This window comes from Trichomycterus rosablanca, chromosome 14, assembly GCF_030014385.1.
Source record: "Trichomycterus rosablanca isolate fTriRos1 chromosome 14, fTriRos1.hap1, whole genome shotgun sequence".
Classification (NCBI taxonomy): domain Eukaryota; kingdom Metazoa; phylum Chordata; class Actinopteri; order Siluriformes; family Trichomycteridae; genus Trichomycterus; species Trichomycterus rosablanca.
The window spans coordinates 6,597,646-6,614,144 of record NC_086001.1 but is presented as its reverse complement, the minus strand read 5'-3'; the positions used below and the strand labels follow the sequence as shown (position 1 = coordinate 6,614,144).

The following is a 16,499-nucleotide window of genomic DNA, read 5'->3' as shown; positions in this document are numbered from 1 at the left end:
CAGTCTGATCAATAATTCAATGTGCTGTCTCTCACTCACTCACACACACACACACACACACACACACTCACAACTCAAAGTAAGCATTTTTCCCCATGGGAAAGAGATGGATGAACATCAGGATGACAGCGTGATCGAGTTGACGATGTCTAAGTGTCTCCATAACGACTGCATCAGCACTTTTTGAAGATGGGTAACCACGGCGACAGACCTTATGCCAATAAAACTCTCCACTAATTCTACAGTAAAGAGCTAAATCAGCACCGAATGCTTCAGTAGATGCATGGCCAAACATCTGTACACCTATTCATTTCTTAGAGTATGTGCTATATTACGAGGGTTCTTAAAAAAGTTTCCGCACTTTTTAAACTCTGTTTATGAAGAATTTAAAAAACAAATGAGATCACTTTTCTACAACGTCACCTTCTGATGCCTTTTTCCCAGCGTCGTACCAACTTCTTAATTCCATCAGTAGCCAGTAATGCGCCGCTGCTTTCACATCATTATCACATGTAAATCTTCTTCCCCTTAAAGCTTCTTTAAATGATCCAAAAAGGTGAAAATCAGATGCCGCTTAATCCGGACTATAAGCGTCTCTCAGTCTCTCAGACACGACCGATTACTGCTCCTCCCACCCTCACCGCTTCCAAACAAAATATAAAAGTGCGGAAACTTTTTGAAGATCCCTCGTACATAATGTTGGTGTCTATTGCTTCTATACTGAAACACACAATTGTATCCAGAGTACAATACACAATACACCACCATGATTAACAGCAGGTACAGTGTTGTTGGGTTGTTTATGCATTGCAGCCCATGCCGATTTGAAGGAGACATCTTATCATAAGGTGACCACTGGTTCCATGTTCATGTATTTACATTTTCAGCATTTAGCAGACGCTTTTATTCAAAGTGACTCACAGTATAGATAGATAGATACTTTATTAATCCCTAAGAAAATGAAAGGTAGATAAGTAGATATACACCGATCAGCCATAACATTAAAACCACCTCCTGGTTTCTACACACACTATCCATTTTATCAGCTCCACTTACCATATAGGAGCACTTTAGTTCTACAATTACTGACTGTAGTCCATCTGTTTCTCTACATGTTTTTCAGCCTGCTTTCACCCTGTTCTTCAATGATCAGGACCCCCACAGGACCACCAAAGAGTAGGTATTATTTAGGTGATGGATCATTCTCAGCACTGCAGTGACACTGACATGGTGGTGGTGTGTTAGTGTGTGTTGTGCTGGTATGAGTGGATCAGACACAGCAGCGCTGCTGGAGCTTTTAAATACAGTGTCCACTCACTGTCCACTCTATTAGACACTCCTAGCTAGTTGGTCCACCTTGTAAATGAAAAGTCAAAGACGATCGCTCATCTATTGCTGCTGTTTGAGTTGGTCATCTTCTAGACCTTCATCAGTGGTCACAGGACGCTGCCCACAGGGCGCTGTTGGCTGGATATTTTTGGTTGGTGGACTATTCTCAGTCCAGCACTGACAGTGAGGTGTTTAAAAACTCCATCAGCATTGCTGTGTCTGATCCACTCATACCAGCACAACACACACTAACACACCACCACCATGTCAGTGTCACTGCAGTGCTGAGAATGATCCACCAACTAAATAATACCTGCTCTGTGGTGGTCCTGTGGGGGTCCTGACCATTGAAGAACAGAGTAAAAGGAGGTTACAAAAGAATGTAGAGAAACAGATGGACTACAGTCAGTAATTGTAGGACTACAAAGTGCTTCTATATGGTAAGTGGATCTGATCAAATGGACAGTGAGTGTAGAAAGGTAGGTATATATATTGTCTAAGCAATTGAGGGTTAAGGGCCTGGCTCAAGGGCTCAACAGTGGCAACCTGGCAGTGGTGGGGCTTGAAACAGCAACCTTCTGATTACTAGTCTAGTACCTTAACCACTAGGTTACGACTGCCCTATTTATATGGGTACAGAGCAGTCACCTGCTGTTGAGTGAATGATGTGCCTACATTTTTCTAAGCAAGAGTAACTAAAGTTTATTTCTGTCTCCTCCGCTGTTTTAAACCCTTCTGACAGCTTGTTTTCACTCCACTACACACAGTGAGGTTTTGATTTTGACGTGGGTTCGGAGGGTTAGGTATGGGGAATTTGTGTCTGCGTGTGGTAGTACAGCTCTGAGATTAGGGAGGGCTCCGGGAGAGAGGGAGGAAGTGAGGGATCGGTGGAGAAAATAAAAAGCTAAGCTAAGCTGTGAGGTGCAAAGCCAGCAAGTCTTTTTGACATGACATGTCAGCCTCATATCGCCTCACAGGTCATGAGCTACGCGCCATTTATCCACAGTGAAGTGTGTGTGTGTGTGTGTGTGGGTGCCACTCTATTAGCGCTCAGCAAAAGCGTAAAAGAGATGATGTCTGCACTTCCTGACAGGTATTTTCAGCTCGCGGGGCACTCGCCGACCAGATTAAATGAGACATTTAATTTCTACACCTGCGTATTTTCGACTTTTAAGCTCCCTGGTGCGTTCATATGCACTAGAGTCGAACTATATTTGCTAATATTTAATATCGGGACATAAAATATTAGACTGTCATCTTTAACATGAACTGTATTGCTGCTGCAGATGCTTTAAATTATCGTCCCAGCATGTTCTGTTTGGGATGAGGCTCCCTAGGTGGCCATCATTTTTTGAGGAGATAAAGCCTGTCTGACTGACGACAGCTTTCTGCTAATATCCTTATAGAGACAGATTTGACAAAGGTCATGTGCTCATTTTGGCATAATTAAGTTCAAATTTTGCTGAATAGAGCAGCTTGAGCCTTATGTTGACTGGATGCTGCTCTTGAAACCCTTTCAGAAAACTCCCATTGTAAAGCCACACCCATTATAGATGAACAGTGGTGGTATAATCTGAATCTTTATAGTGTGTACTATTACTTTTGATGTATTTAACTAGCTACTGAGGCCTTAATTTCCTTCAGGATTAATAAATTGACTGTCCGTCCATCTATCTATGCATCCATCCATTCATCCATCTATGTATCCATCCATCCATCTATCTATCAAATGGTCCATCCATCTATCTATCAAATGGTCCATCCATCCATCCATCTGTGTATCCATCCATCCATCCATCCATCCATCCATCTATGTATTTGTCCATCCATCAATCCATCCATACATCCATCTATGTATTTGTCCATCCATCCATCCATCCATCTATTTGTCCATCCATCCATCCATCCATCTATTTGTCCATCCATCCATCCATCCATCTATTTGTCCATCCATCCATCCATCCATTCATCCATCTATCCATCCATCCATTCATCCATGCATCTATGTATTTGTCCATCCATCCATCCATCTATCTATAGTGGGTCATTGTTAAAGTTTAAGAGATTTTAGTGTGCCCCTGTCATTGGCTTCCACCTTTCCATCAAGGTCTCCTGATATATTGTGAAGTCCAAATGTCTAGTAGCAGTAACAGCTCAGCTGTAAAGCAACACAAACACAAGCTCTAAAAATGAAGAACAAAGTTTTAAAGCACTGATAACCGAGTTCCAACCTCTTTGAAAGCAACATCAGCACAAGAATTTTCATCAGGAGCAACATGGTTCAGGTTCCCATGGCTGATTGGCTACCAGGTGTTGGTTGTAATGGTGTAAAGCACAACATCATTGGATTCTGGAGTGATGGATCACACTTCATATGTTACTAACAAATAAATCTTAATTTAGTAGGTTCCAGAAAATCACTACTAAATAGTCATTTGTGGAATCTTGCTGGATTGGACAAACCTATTTTAGTTTTAACTTTATGGCAACAGTTTGGGGAATGTTCTTTTAGTGTCTGATGCCTGGACTTTGCCTGACATGCACTGACCTGCATAGCCCTGACCTTAACCATAGTCAACAGTAAATGAGTTAAAATGCAAACTTAAAGCTTCACCCAACAACAGTGTCCAAAGTTAAGCTATCTAATTCATTGGTAAATGAACATATTTAAACCCCAGCAGGCATGTTCCAAAATCTATTATTAAGCTTTCTAAAAGGGCTAGCACAGCAGCGAAAGGTCAAAAGCTGCCCCAAAAAGCTGCCAAGGCTTCCTACCGCCAAACTGAGCATGATAGATTAGTAAAGAGAGAACAGAATGAATAAAAAGAAGATGAGAAGAGGACAGCTTTATGATGCAGAGATAAAATTAAGAAAAGAATAAGAAAGAGAGTCGAGTATGAGAAAGACTGGATGTGTGAGAATAAAGTGATGATTTGAATCCCTTGAGATACGGTGAAAAAAATAGGTTAGCGCTGACTTCCTCCTCGAAAGCTAAACGCTGAGAAATAGAGCAGCGTTAGCATTATGCTCGTCAGATCTGAGACTGGCTAATTTGGCTTACGGTACGTTCATCAATCATTCATTCAGTTTTCTGTAACTGCTTCATTTTGGTCAGGATGCCACCCAGAATCATTCAGTGCCAGACAGGGATATAGAGTGGGCAGGGTGCCAATCAATTGTACTGCATCACACACACACTTAATTCGCTCACACCCAGAAGGGAACCATCAGGGCCCTCTATGCCTTTAAAGAGGGCCTAAGCTTTCTAAAAATAACTCATTTAAGTCTATCATAATTTGACAATCAATATTTAAACAAATGCAAATCTAAGCAAATAAACCCTTCATCCCTTCCTATTTAATTTGTGTTGGAATGTAAAGGGTTAAAAAAGCACATTTTGTCTCCCTATGAGAATTTTGCAGCCTCTTTTGTTGCTGGAAAGAATAGAAAGGTTGGTGGTACAGCTATCAATTTACAAAGTGCCAAGCAATAGTAGTTTAATTAGATACAGTAAAATTGACCAATCATATATTCCCTATAAATGGGTGGGCTTTGTTATCACTAACTTTATGACAAGTTCTACCCGCTGTGGAGACACAGGCACAGTATTATGATGCGATTATTATGATGAGGATTTGTGCTATATTGTTTAGGTAAGAACCCTCTCTGTTCTGTTTGCTCATTGCATTCCTTATCAGCTCCACTTACCATATAGAAGAATTTTGTAGTTCTACAATTACTGACTGCAGTCCATCTGTTTCTCTACATGCTTTGTTAGCCCCCTTTCATGCTATTCTTCAATGGTCAGAACCCCCACAGGACCACCACAGAGCAGGTATTATTTAGGATTATTTAGGTGGTGGATCATTCTCAGCACTGCAGTGACACTGACATGGTGGTGGTGTGTTAGTGTGTGTTGTGCTGGTATGAGTGGATAAGACAGCAATGCTGATGGAGTTTTTAAACACCTCACTGTCACTGCTGGACTGAGAATAGTACACCAAACAAAAATATCCAGCCAAAAGCGCCCCGTGGGCAGCGTCCTATGACCACTGATGAAGGTCTGGACTCCAGCAGCACTGCTGTGTCTGATCCACTCATACCAGCACAACACACACTAACACACCACCACCATGTCAGTGTCACTGCAGTGCTGAGAATGATTCAACACCCAAATAATACCTGCTCTGTGGGGGTCCTGACCATTGAAGAACAGGGTGAAAGCAGGCTAAAAAAAAAGTATGTAGAGAAACAGATGGACTACAGTCAGTAATTGTAGAACACAGATAACTTTCATCTTGTCCTGGGATTTAAGTTTCAATTTATTTTAATAAAGGAGTAAAAGATTGGAATACATTGTTATTCATTTAGAAGTTTATTGTGGTTTTCTGAAATTCTGTGTCAAAAATATACATGTAGCAGCTGAGATAAATAATGTGCTGGTGTACAAAGTTCTAGTTAATGTTATGGCACGGCCTCCTAATTCCTCATTATTGATTGACTACAGTTTAAATGGGGAAGAGTTTGACGGCACTCATTAAATAGTAATCAATGATGATTAGATGCTGAAAATTCTACAGATTAACCGATGCTTACTGATGATAAAGCACAAAGATGTAAACAAAACAGTATTAAAACTAGAAAGAAAGAAGAACGAAAGAAAATGAGACAGAAATTAAAAAATTTAAGAAGAAAAGAAAGAATAAAATGCAAGAATGCAGCCACCATTCTGATTTGGAATTCAAATGTACCAACACAGCCACAACATATTTACATGTAAAAGGTTCAGACAGAAGGTTTTAGAAAGATTAAAGAAAAGTAAATACGTCACCACAGATCCACCAGTAATTATCTACATATCTTACCATTTTTACTAGCATTGTGTAAAATAATTCGGGGAGAAGACATGGATAGAACAAAATAACTTGCTCGTTAGTGAAGAAAACCAGCATCACACTGCTCACACCAATCTGATCTCTAACCACTGATCCTTTTTCTTTACACACACACACACACACACACACACACACACACACACACACACACACACACAGTCCAAATTTAGTTGTTTGGGGTAGGCAGCAGCTTGAAGCAACATTAGCAATCCTGATGTAAATATCATCCTGATGTAGGTCATCTGTGGTAAATATCAGCAAGCTAACATAACACTGCCTTAAATATTATGTAAAGGCAGCCAATGCTAAGCACTCACAGTATTTCTTTTCAAACCTCCTCAGTATTGGCTTACCGTTTGTTGGGGGTCAATAAGAAAGGCTTAACAGTAATGGAATGACTGTGATTAAATTAACTGGAGGTAGACCAGGGGTTTTTAACCCCCTGCCCACAGGCTATGTGCAGCACGTGACACATGGAATTACGCCTGATGTGTCTGGAATGTAGGTTTATTATTACTGTATGATCATGCAAACGTTTAGTCCGTGAGCCAAATTCTGGTCACTGTGGTGACCCAGATGATATTAATGATGAGAATCAGTGCAGTACTCAGTAGTTAGGGGAAAGTGTAGTGTACAGCAGAGGCGGCTCGTTCCTTAGGGCGATCGGGCGACGCACCACCAAAGGACGAAAGGGAAGAAATTTTTCTATCACAGCTGTGACTGTTCTGGGCAGTCTCTTGCCTCTGAATATCGTCCAATCAGCGTCGAGTTGTGTTCTGTACAGTACCGCCCAGATTGCTCTCATAGACTCTCATGTTAAGGCTCTTTTTTTTTAACTGCAGGCGCTGCAATACAATCTGAATGGCTTCCGGGAGGGCTCGCACTTACGTGCTTGCGTCACACGTAACCTGGTGTCGCGATCTCATCACCATGACTACCATCACCTCAGTTCGGAGCAACTCTATTGTGTAATCAGGATAAATAAGCAACTGAAGAATTAGGGCCACCCAGACCAAATTTCAACATCAACTATCTACAAAGGGGGGAAAATCATATAAGTTACAAGTAAATTACAAGTAAGTAATGTAATTTTTTAATTGTGAATTGTGATTGCACTTATTGTATCTCCCCAATTGTTTAATTGTACTTCTTTATTCATTGCACATCAGCCCAGATGCCAATCTTTATTCTGGATCTGCTGCACCTAAAATAAAATGCTATCTGATGAAGACTGAATTAAATTGTTAGTGTGAAGGCTTTACTTCATTTTATGATTAATGGTAAAGCTGCTCTCTCTCCATGTTCAAAGTTATCTGTGAGGGCAAACTGACAGATGACTTAAGATGTTAATTATTTAAGCTTTAATTTACCCATTGAACGGGTCACCTTGGCCATCATCGCACCACAGCACAGGTCAGCCTTAACATCACTAATGTGCACATTAAATAAATAAGGAGACAGTTTGTAGGAGGTGTTTTAGCCACCTCTGTGTTCACATAACACTTGTGAAGCCACATAGGTTAGCTAGCAGCATAAAACTATCAGCATTAGTAATTGCACCAGGTTCTTCTTTTCACACGTTCCTCGGGAGAATATTTCCTAGTAAACGTCTCTCTGAGGTTTGAAATCCATGAACTGTTCACTTATGCCAAGTTCACACTACATGACTTTTAAAGTGTTCAGATGGCTTTACAGTTCACACTACACAACTTGATCTCTTGTACTCGGAAGTCTTTTAAGTCGTTGTGGTTTTCACACTACGCGACTGACTGGTGATAGAGGGTCACACACTACATGATATACACTATATTGCCAAAAGTATTCACTCACCCATCCAAATCATTGAATTTAGGTGTTCCAATCACTTCCATGGCCACAGGTGTATAAAACCAAGCACCTAGGCATGCAGACTGCTTCTACACACTCAGTGAATTCCAGCGTGGTACCGTGATAGGATGCCACCTGTGCAACAAGTCCAGTCGTGAAATTTCCTTGCTACTAAATATATATGCTACTATATACTGTATATATGCTACTAAATATATAAGTCGACTGTCAGTGGTATTATAACAAAGTGGAAGTGACAGCAACTCAGCTACAAAGTGGTAGCTACGTAAAATGACAGAGCGGGGTCAGCGGATGCTGAGGCGCATAGTGCACAGAGGTCGGCAACTTTCTGCAGAGTCAATCGCTACAGACCTCCAAACTTCATGTGGCCTTCAGATTAGCTCAAGAACAGTGTGTAGAGCTTCATGAAATGGGTTTCCATGGTCGAGCAGCTGCATCCAAGCCTTGTATCACCAAGCGCAATGCACAGCGTCGGATGCAGTGGTGTAAAGCACGCCGCCACTGGACTCTAGAGCAGTGGAGACATGTTCTCTGGAGTGGCGAATCACGCTTCTCCGTCTGGCAATCCGATGGACGAGTCTGGGTTTGGCGGTTGCCAGGAGAACGGTACTGTCTGACTGCATTGTGCCGAGTGTAAAGTTTGGTGGAGGGGGGATTATGGTGTGGGGTTGTTCTTCAGGATTTGGGCTCGACCCCTAAGTTCCAGTGAAATGAACTCTTAATGCTTCAGCATACCAAGAGATTTTGGAAAATTTCATGCTCCCAACTTTGTGGGGACAGTTTGGGGATGGCCCCTTCCTGATCCAACATGACTGCACGTATATCACCAGAAGGCCTCTCAGACGAGTCTGTCTGGTCTTCAGAACTATGGTTTGTCACGAAAACACACGCAAGAAGTGACGAGGGGTTTAATGGTACCATGTCCAAAAATGCACGTCAACAAGAAGCAATCAAAGAGCGATCAAAGTTGTTTGTGCGCTTATACGTAGCTTAAAAGCAAGTAGGATAAATGAATGAGTCTGGCTAAAGTCCGTTCTGCAGAGAGAGTTGGAAGTCAAATATTTTTTTGCAATGCAACGTTGGTATTATAGTCTGACATGGGCGATAAGTCACAAATACTGTAAAGCTTGTTATTATGCCTCATATATTTAGTATCTGTATCTTGCATTCACAACAACTACAACCTGATCGCAACACCTTTCACACGGGTGACACAGGTCCAGATATTTAGCATGCTAGATATTTCTCTTGAGTCTGTGAACGCTCAGCAAGGATCCTTGGGAAGCAAAACGTATGACCTGCAAAGCTGACTTAAAAATATCATAAATCACCTTACCTGTTTGCTGTACCTGCCGTTCTGGCAGCTGTAGTCGGAGCAGTGGTCCGACCCGAGCGACATGGCGTCTGCATTTCCGTTCCCATTCCCTGTAAAGGTGTTGGTGGGAGGAAGTTCCTGCACAGCCTGGTGTTTCTTTCCCTCCACCGGGGGCGAGTTGGTCTGTAGATGGACGGCCGGTAACGGAGAGCTGGATTTGTAATGACGGGCCAGATCAGGGCTCGATCTGTGCCGCCTAGCACCAATCCTCTGGCTCACCTCCTGCTCCTCTTCCTCCTCCACTTCTTCTTCCTCCTCCTCACCGGGATGTCTACATCCGTTCACCGTGACGATCTCAGGGTAGAGCGCACGCTCCGATTTGGACCTGACACCGCGCTTCTCGCTATCGTTCCGTTTCTTTTTCTCGGGCGGTGGCTGTGAGGTAGTACGTGGGGTGAAGAAGTCCTCCTCCGGTTCCTTTTTTCCTGCCTCGTACCCGTTCTTTCCTAGAGCACCGCATTGCCGAGCTGTCAAAACTAAAAGGATCACCAGGACCACGGCGGCTGCTCCCGACAGCACTCCAATCGCCAGGCTGAGACGCTGCTTACCTAGAATTCTGTCGTTATCAGGGTCGCCTGCTATGTCGAGAGAAAGAGGAACCCCCAAACTACGTGCCACCTGGGAGGGGTGAAAAAAGAGACATGTCAGTTTGTCAGAAAATATGAAGCTAATCTCATTTTTAACATTCTGGCTATTTTGTCACCCATGTCCACTATTAAACCCCTGCAACCTTATTCAAAATGCAGCTGCTCGCCTGGTTTTCAACCAACCTAAACGCTGCCACATCACCCCACTGCTGCGTTCTCTACACTGGCTTCCTGTTAAAACACTGATGCTCGCCTATGAAGCCAAAAATGGACCAGCCCCAAACTACCTTAGAGAACTCATCACACCCCGCTCTGTACCACGCAACCTGCAAGCCACTAGTCTCACTTGACTTGATCCTCCACCCAGAACTCAAGGAAGACAAGCATCAAGGATCTTCTCTGTACTTGCACCCAAGTGGTGGAACAAACTTCCCTTGTCTGTACAAACATCTTCAAAAGACGATTAAAAACCTTCATCAGCTCTTTACTAAGCGCTTAGGCTGAGAACTAACATGTACCTACTAACACTCCTATTCATTTCTTATGTCCTAAAAAAACTGTTGTCTATTTAAACTAGAGTAAGGAAATGTTTACTGTGGAAGCACTTCTGTAAGTCGCTCTGAATAAGAGCGTCTGCTAAATGCCAAAATTGTAAATGTAAATGTAAACAGCTCCGCCTTCATTTACCTACCATTTCAGAGCCTGACTTGTCTCGCCTACCATACCACAGCTCCACTTACCACAACCTTTTACACTCCACCCACCAACTTCTATCATATAATAACCCAACATCCCAACACCTACCCAATCACAACCCCAAAACTGCCATACCCACCAACTCCTAACTTACTATAGCTTATCTGGGACATTCCACCCACTGGCTCCCATCCTACATCTCTGGAAAAAACAAGACGTGAATTACATTTTATATGTGCAAAAAAACCCTATCACTACTGGGGAGAAATCTAACCCAATCAAGTTCCTAAAAAATGGGACAGTAGTGAAAATCTAATATAAAAAGACAATGACTTGCCAGATCTTATTGACCCATACTCAACTGAAAACAATACATACATCAATACAATACGAAGTATTTAATGTTTTATCATTTGAATATGTTTAAATAACTTCAGTTAACTTTAGGTTTTGGTTTTTCTAATTGTTCAGGCTGCACCACCTAAACAACCTTATGCTTCTTTAATATCCAACCATAATAGCATTTTAAAAAATCATTCTTCTATGTACTGTTTACAAATCACTGCTTTCTGTCTGCATGTGCATTTCATCAAACTACAGATTCAGATCCACAGTTCAAAGCTTTTACACATTCTTTAAACATGAACCCACTTTTAGAGTCTAGTGATACCCTTATTTTCTCATTTGTCTCGGTTAATGGCGATCTAAACCATGAATATTTATCATTATCAGACATTTTAGAGCGTAGCAGGCTGAGACGATTTTCCACACAAGTAATGAAGTGCCACATCGTTCAATACCTTCCAGTCACGGACCACAATGCACCTCTCTGTTCTATTACTAATGCACACACACACACACTAGTCTTCCATTCAGCAGTGGTTCATCATGAATCTGTCTATCTGTTCTTTAAAGTTTTTTGTCATTAAGACTCCATTATTTTCTCAATGTTCATTGTTCCAAACATTCATTACTGTTCAGCAGTATTACTCACCAATCCATTATTCAACAGAATACTGAGACTTTGTACTCTCACTCTGAGCGTTTATGATCTGTCAGGTCTGTGCTATCTGTAGAGACATGTTTGCTGTACATGTTTTCTATCTGAGGCTACTGTAGCTACCAGGTGATGGAAATCTGTTTCAACTAGTTCATCTAACAATACATCTCTCCATCATCAGTGCTTGTGTGTGGGGAAAAAACTGACCCTGAAAAAGGAAATAAATAGAAACTGAGGAAAGAAAAGAGGAAAAAGCTAAAAATAAATAAATAAATAAAGAAGAAATTAAATAACAATAAACTGAGGAAGGAAAAGAGAAAAGAGAAATGTAAAAAAAGCTCATAATAAATAAATAAATAAAGAAGAAATTAAATAATAAGAAACCGAGGAAAGAAAATAGAAAAAAGAAATGTAAAAAGCTAAAAAAAAGAAAAAAGAAAAGAAAAAAGAAGAAACTGAGGAAATAAAAGAGAAAAAAGAAATGTAAAAAAGCTTAAATAAATAAATAAAAGAAGAAATGAAATAAGAAAAGCAGGAAGCACTAAACTCAAACAAAAAGGTAATAAAAAATGCAAAAAAGAGGGTGAAAATATGAAAACTGACAACAGAAAACTGGAAAGAAAAATGACAAAAATATTAGAAATATTTAAAAAATAAAAAATATAATAAATAATATATTAATAATAAATAATATATTTAAAATAAATAATATAATAAATACTATATTAACAATAAATACTATATTAATAATAAATAATATATTTCAAATAAATAATATAATAAATAATATATTAATACAAAATAATATATTTAAAATAAAAAATATATAAATAATAATAAATAAATAATATGTTAAAAATAATTAAAAAAAAAATTAATAAAAATATTAATGGTTAAACATATAAAAAAGGGGAAAAGAAGGGCCTGGGTTCAAATACCCGGCTTGATGGGCATGGTTCTTTCTGTGTGGATGTTCTCCCTGTGTCTGTGTTGGTTTCACCCAGGTGCTCCGGTTGTCCAAAGACAGGAAGTTGGGCCAACTGAAACTACCAAAAATGTCCTTTAGTGTGTGTATGTGTGTGTTTCTGCCCTGTGAAGAACTGGCAACCTGTCCGGGGTGTTTTCTGCATTTCACCCCAATAAATCAGACCTACCACAACCCTGACCAGGATAAAGGGGTGGTAAAAACAGACAGTTAATTAATAAATGATTTTACACACCTGTCAGGAATTAGTATCGCTAAAACAGCTGAACTCAACCAGAAGGAGTGTCCACTTACTTTTGACCATATTGTACGAGGGTTCTTCAAAAAGTTTCAGCACTTTTTAAAACTCTATTAGGAATTTCTAAAATAAATTACATCACTTTTCTATATAGTCACCTTCCTTTGCGATGCGTTTTTCCCAGCGTTGTCATCAGCAAAAAATGTTTTTGGTTGAGCGTGTAGCAACTGATGCGCCGCTGCTTTTACATCATCACATGAAAATATTCTTCCCCTTAAAGCTGGAAATCAGATGGCGCTAAATCCGGACTTTAAGCGTCTCTCAGTCACGACCAATTACTACTCCTCCCACCCTCACCGTTTCCAACCAAAATATAAAAGTGCGGAAACTTTTTGAAGATCCCTCGTATATATTATTATTTCAGAAACAGTGTGCGGTGTGGTTACACCCTGGACAGTCCTAAAGTCAAAAATGGTTCTTATTAACCATCAACCAGGGTAAAGGAATTATATTCAGAACTTTTCTGAGAACAGCCTTCTCTTGGGTTTTGACCCCTGTCTGACCCCTGTAACTCACAGTGATTCTTGGATTTGCTGAGATAAATAAAACTTCTAAGCATGTTTTGATATTAAATCAAAAGTTGGCAGATCACATGGCATTTATATTTACCTGAGTGTCCACCAGGGTGGCGTTGCTGACACTCTCATTGACAAAGACGTGGACGAGCGAAGTGGCGCAGAGTGACGGAACTCCACTGTCATTTACTCGTACCACCAGGCGGTGGAGTCCTCTGTGCCTCCTTTCCAACGGTTCAGATAGAGTGATGACCCCGCTGCTTGGGCCAATCTCGAAAAGATGGAAGGGGTTCCCGCCAATCAAAGTAAAGCGTAGCTCTGCGTTGGATCCGGCATCGCTGTCCAAAGCGGTTACAGTTCTTACGACGGTCCGGGCACCACTGGACGGTGTTAGGAGTGAGTACGACTCGTTGGATGGAGAGGTAATAAACGGAGCATTGTCATTTTCATCTGTGACGAACAATGATACAGTAGCTGTTGCAGATCGAGGTGGGTCACCTCCGTCTATGGCGCGAACGCAAAATTTATAGGAGCTACGGCGCTCACGGTCAAAAGACAGCGCCGAAAATATAGTTCCTGTGTTGTTCTCAATGGAAAAGGTTTTGGTAAACGTTTCTTGCTTTCTGTTGTCATCCTGTTCGTTGTCCTCTTCCTCCTCGATGAACAGACTCAGCTCAGCATTCTCCCCCTCATCCGCATCAGTGACCGTCACCATTCCGACAGGACTGTTTGAAAGCAGGTTTTCTTTAACGTAAAATGTAAACACATCCTGCACAAATTTAGGAGTGTTGTCGTTTCTGTCCGTCACCTGGATGACGACAGTTGTGGAACCTTGTAAAGACGGGGTTCCCTTGTCTCGAGCGATGACATGAAACTCATATCTGTCCCGTTGTTCACGATCTAACACTCCAGTTGCACGTATGTCTCCGTTATCTGCGTCTATATAGAAAGCACCATTTACTGACGGATCCAGGGAATATGTGATTTCAGCATTTTTACTGCTGTCTGCATCAGAAGCGACCACGGTGACTACTCTTTCTCCTGGCGCATTATTTTCCGCGAAGTGAACTTCTACTAGACTCTGAGCGAATGTTGGAGCGTGATCGTTGATATCCACAACTCGTACCATCAGGGTACTGTTCACGGATAAACTTGGACTCCCCGAATCCACGGCAACAATAGTGACTGTGTAATCCTTTGTAGTTTCATAGTCCAAAAGTGCAGAGGTGTGCAGAAAGAACTTCTTTTTGTTCCGCTCGAAAGCATCATCTGCAGGAGGAGGGGGTGCTAGCACATTTTCTCCCGCTGGCTTTAATGTAAACGGGACGTCTCCGACAACCGTACAGGTCACCGCTCCATTTTCCCCCTGATCCCGATCTGAAACTTGAACCAAAGCTACCGGAGTGTCCACTAAGACGTTCTCAGGAACCATAGCAGCGCCGTCTCGCACGAGGATGCGTCCGATTTTGCGGATATCAATTACAGGAATGTTGTCGTTTTCATCTCGGACGTTTAGGATTACAGTAGCGCGGTCCGTTCGAGGTGGCTGACCTCGGTCTTTTGCTGTTACCGTAAATCGTAGTTGGGAAACTTCCTCCCGGTCGATTCGGTGCAAAACACTAAGCCAACCGGAGGCCTCATCAAGGCGAAGGAGGCGTCTGACAGATTCGGTCGCTGCCCCGAACACGTATTCCACCTGTCCATTCACACCAATGTCACGATCAGAAGCCCGGATTTGAAGCACAGGAGTTCCAGGTGGAGTATTTTCTGCCATTTCGGCTTCGTAAACGGCTCGTTCGAAGTGTGGGTTGTTATCGTTCACATCTGTGATCGAGACACGAAGCAAAGCTTGTGAGGAACGTGGTGGATTCCCACCATCTCTTACCCTGAGTAGAAGTTCAAAGGAATCACGTGCTTCACGGTCTAGTGGTCCTTTTACAATCAGCTGTGGTTGCTTCTGTCCATCAGGCGTATCTGCAACTTGCAACTCGAATACACTATTGCTCCGTCCATTCTGAACGGGCCCTGATTCTTGGGAGCGTCTCCTGTCAGGGTTGCCATTCCTTTCAGTTCCTGTAGGCATGCTAGGATTGGGTCGTCGTGAGGATGATGGCATGGTATCCTGGTGGACCAACTCGTATCTGTCGATTCCATTGTGTCCAAAATCCCGATCGGTAGCAGTAGGGAGGAGATATAAGGTCCCGATCGGACGATTTTCCTCGACGGATAAAGTTAGAACTGGAGATGGGAATGACGGAGTGTTATCGTTGATGTCAAGAACTACAACTCTTCCATCGAAAAGATTCACCCAACTTTGCAGAGGCCCGATCACGGAAACTTCAAACTTTAAGAAACACTCATTTTCGTCGAAGATCATGGCACACGAGGGCAACTTCTCGCGATCGATGCGCCGACTGCTGGTGCTCAGCTCGCCGGTCACATTGTCGATTTTGAAATAATCCGAGCCGGACTCCAGCGCAAAGGTGACGTCTCTGGTCCCGATTCCAGACTGCGCCAGGCCGAGATCGGCGGCGACGTTACCAATCCGGACGTCCGCCGGACCTTCCTCGGCGACCCGGTATCGCAGAGCGGAGTTGGCATATCTTGGAAGCTGAGTCAGCACCTGCAGCACCAGGATGAGGTGGCATCCGAGCAAGGAGTTAACTGCACCAACCTTCCGTCTGGCCATGGTTCTACTCCTGTGGCAGTGCCACTTCTAGTGCCAGTTGTATGAGAGACCACTGCTGATTTTTTTCCCTCTCTCTCTCTTGATGATCTTGCACTTCCTTAGTTTGTCAGATCACGTCCGCGCGTGCACTAATGTTGGAGTTAAATGTCTTCTTATTGGCTGGAGCCCCTTCGTCTGGCTTTCATCTTTACCGCTGCAGGTCCCTTGGTCTCTTTATTCTTTTATTTGGATTCATTTAAGTGGTGCATGGAGTGCACGCGCTCTTAAACTGCAATGCAGCAG

At 42.2% G+C, this 16,499-nt stretch overlaps 1 protein-coding gene across 1 annotated transcript in view; it reads right to left on the bottom strand.

Annotated features, from left to right (window-relative positions):
* Positions 1-16,217, bottom strand: part of pcdh7a (protocadherin 7a) — a 39,005-nt gene extending 22,788 nt beyond the window's left edge. The window contains exons 1-2 of the mRNA XM_063008595.1: positions 13,623-16,217; positions 9,409-10,065 (exon numbers count right to left, since the gene is read on the bottom strand). Of these exons, the coding sequence (XP_062864665.1) occupies positions 9,409-10,065; positions 13,623-16,217 (3,252 nt within the window). The remainder of the gene's footprint in view (positions 1-9,408; positions 10,066-13,622) is intronic.
* Between the last annotated feature and the right edge of the window lie 282 nt (positions 16,218-16,499).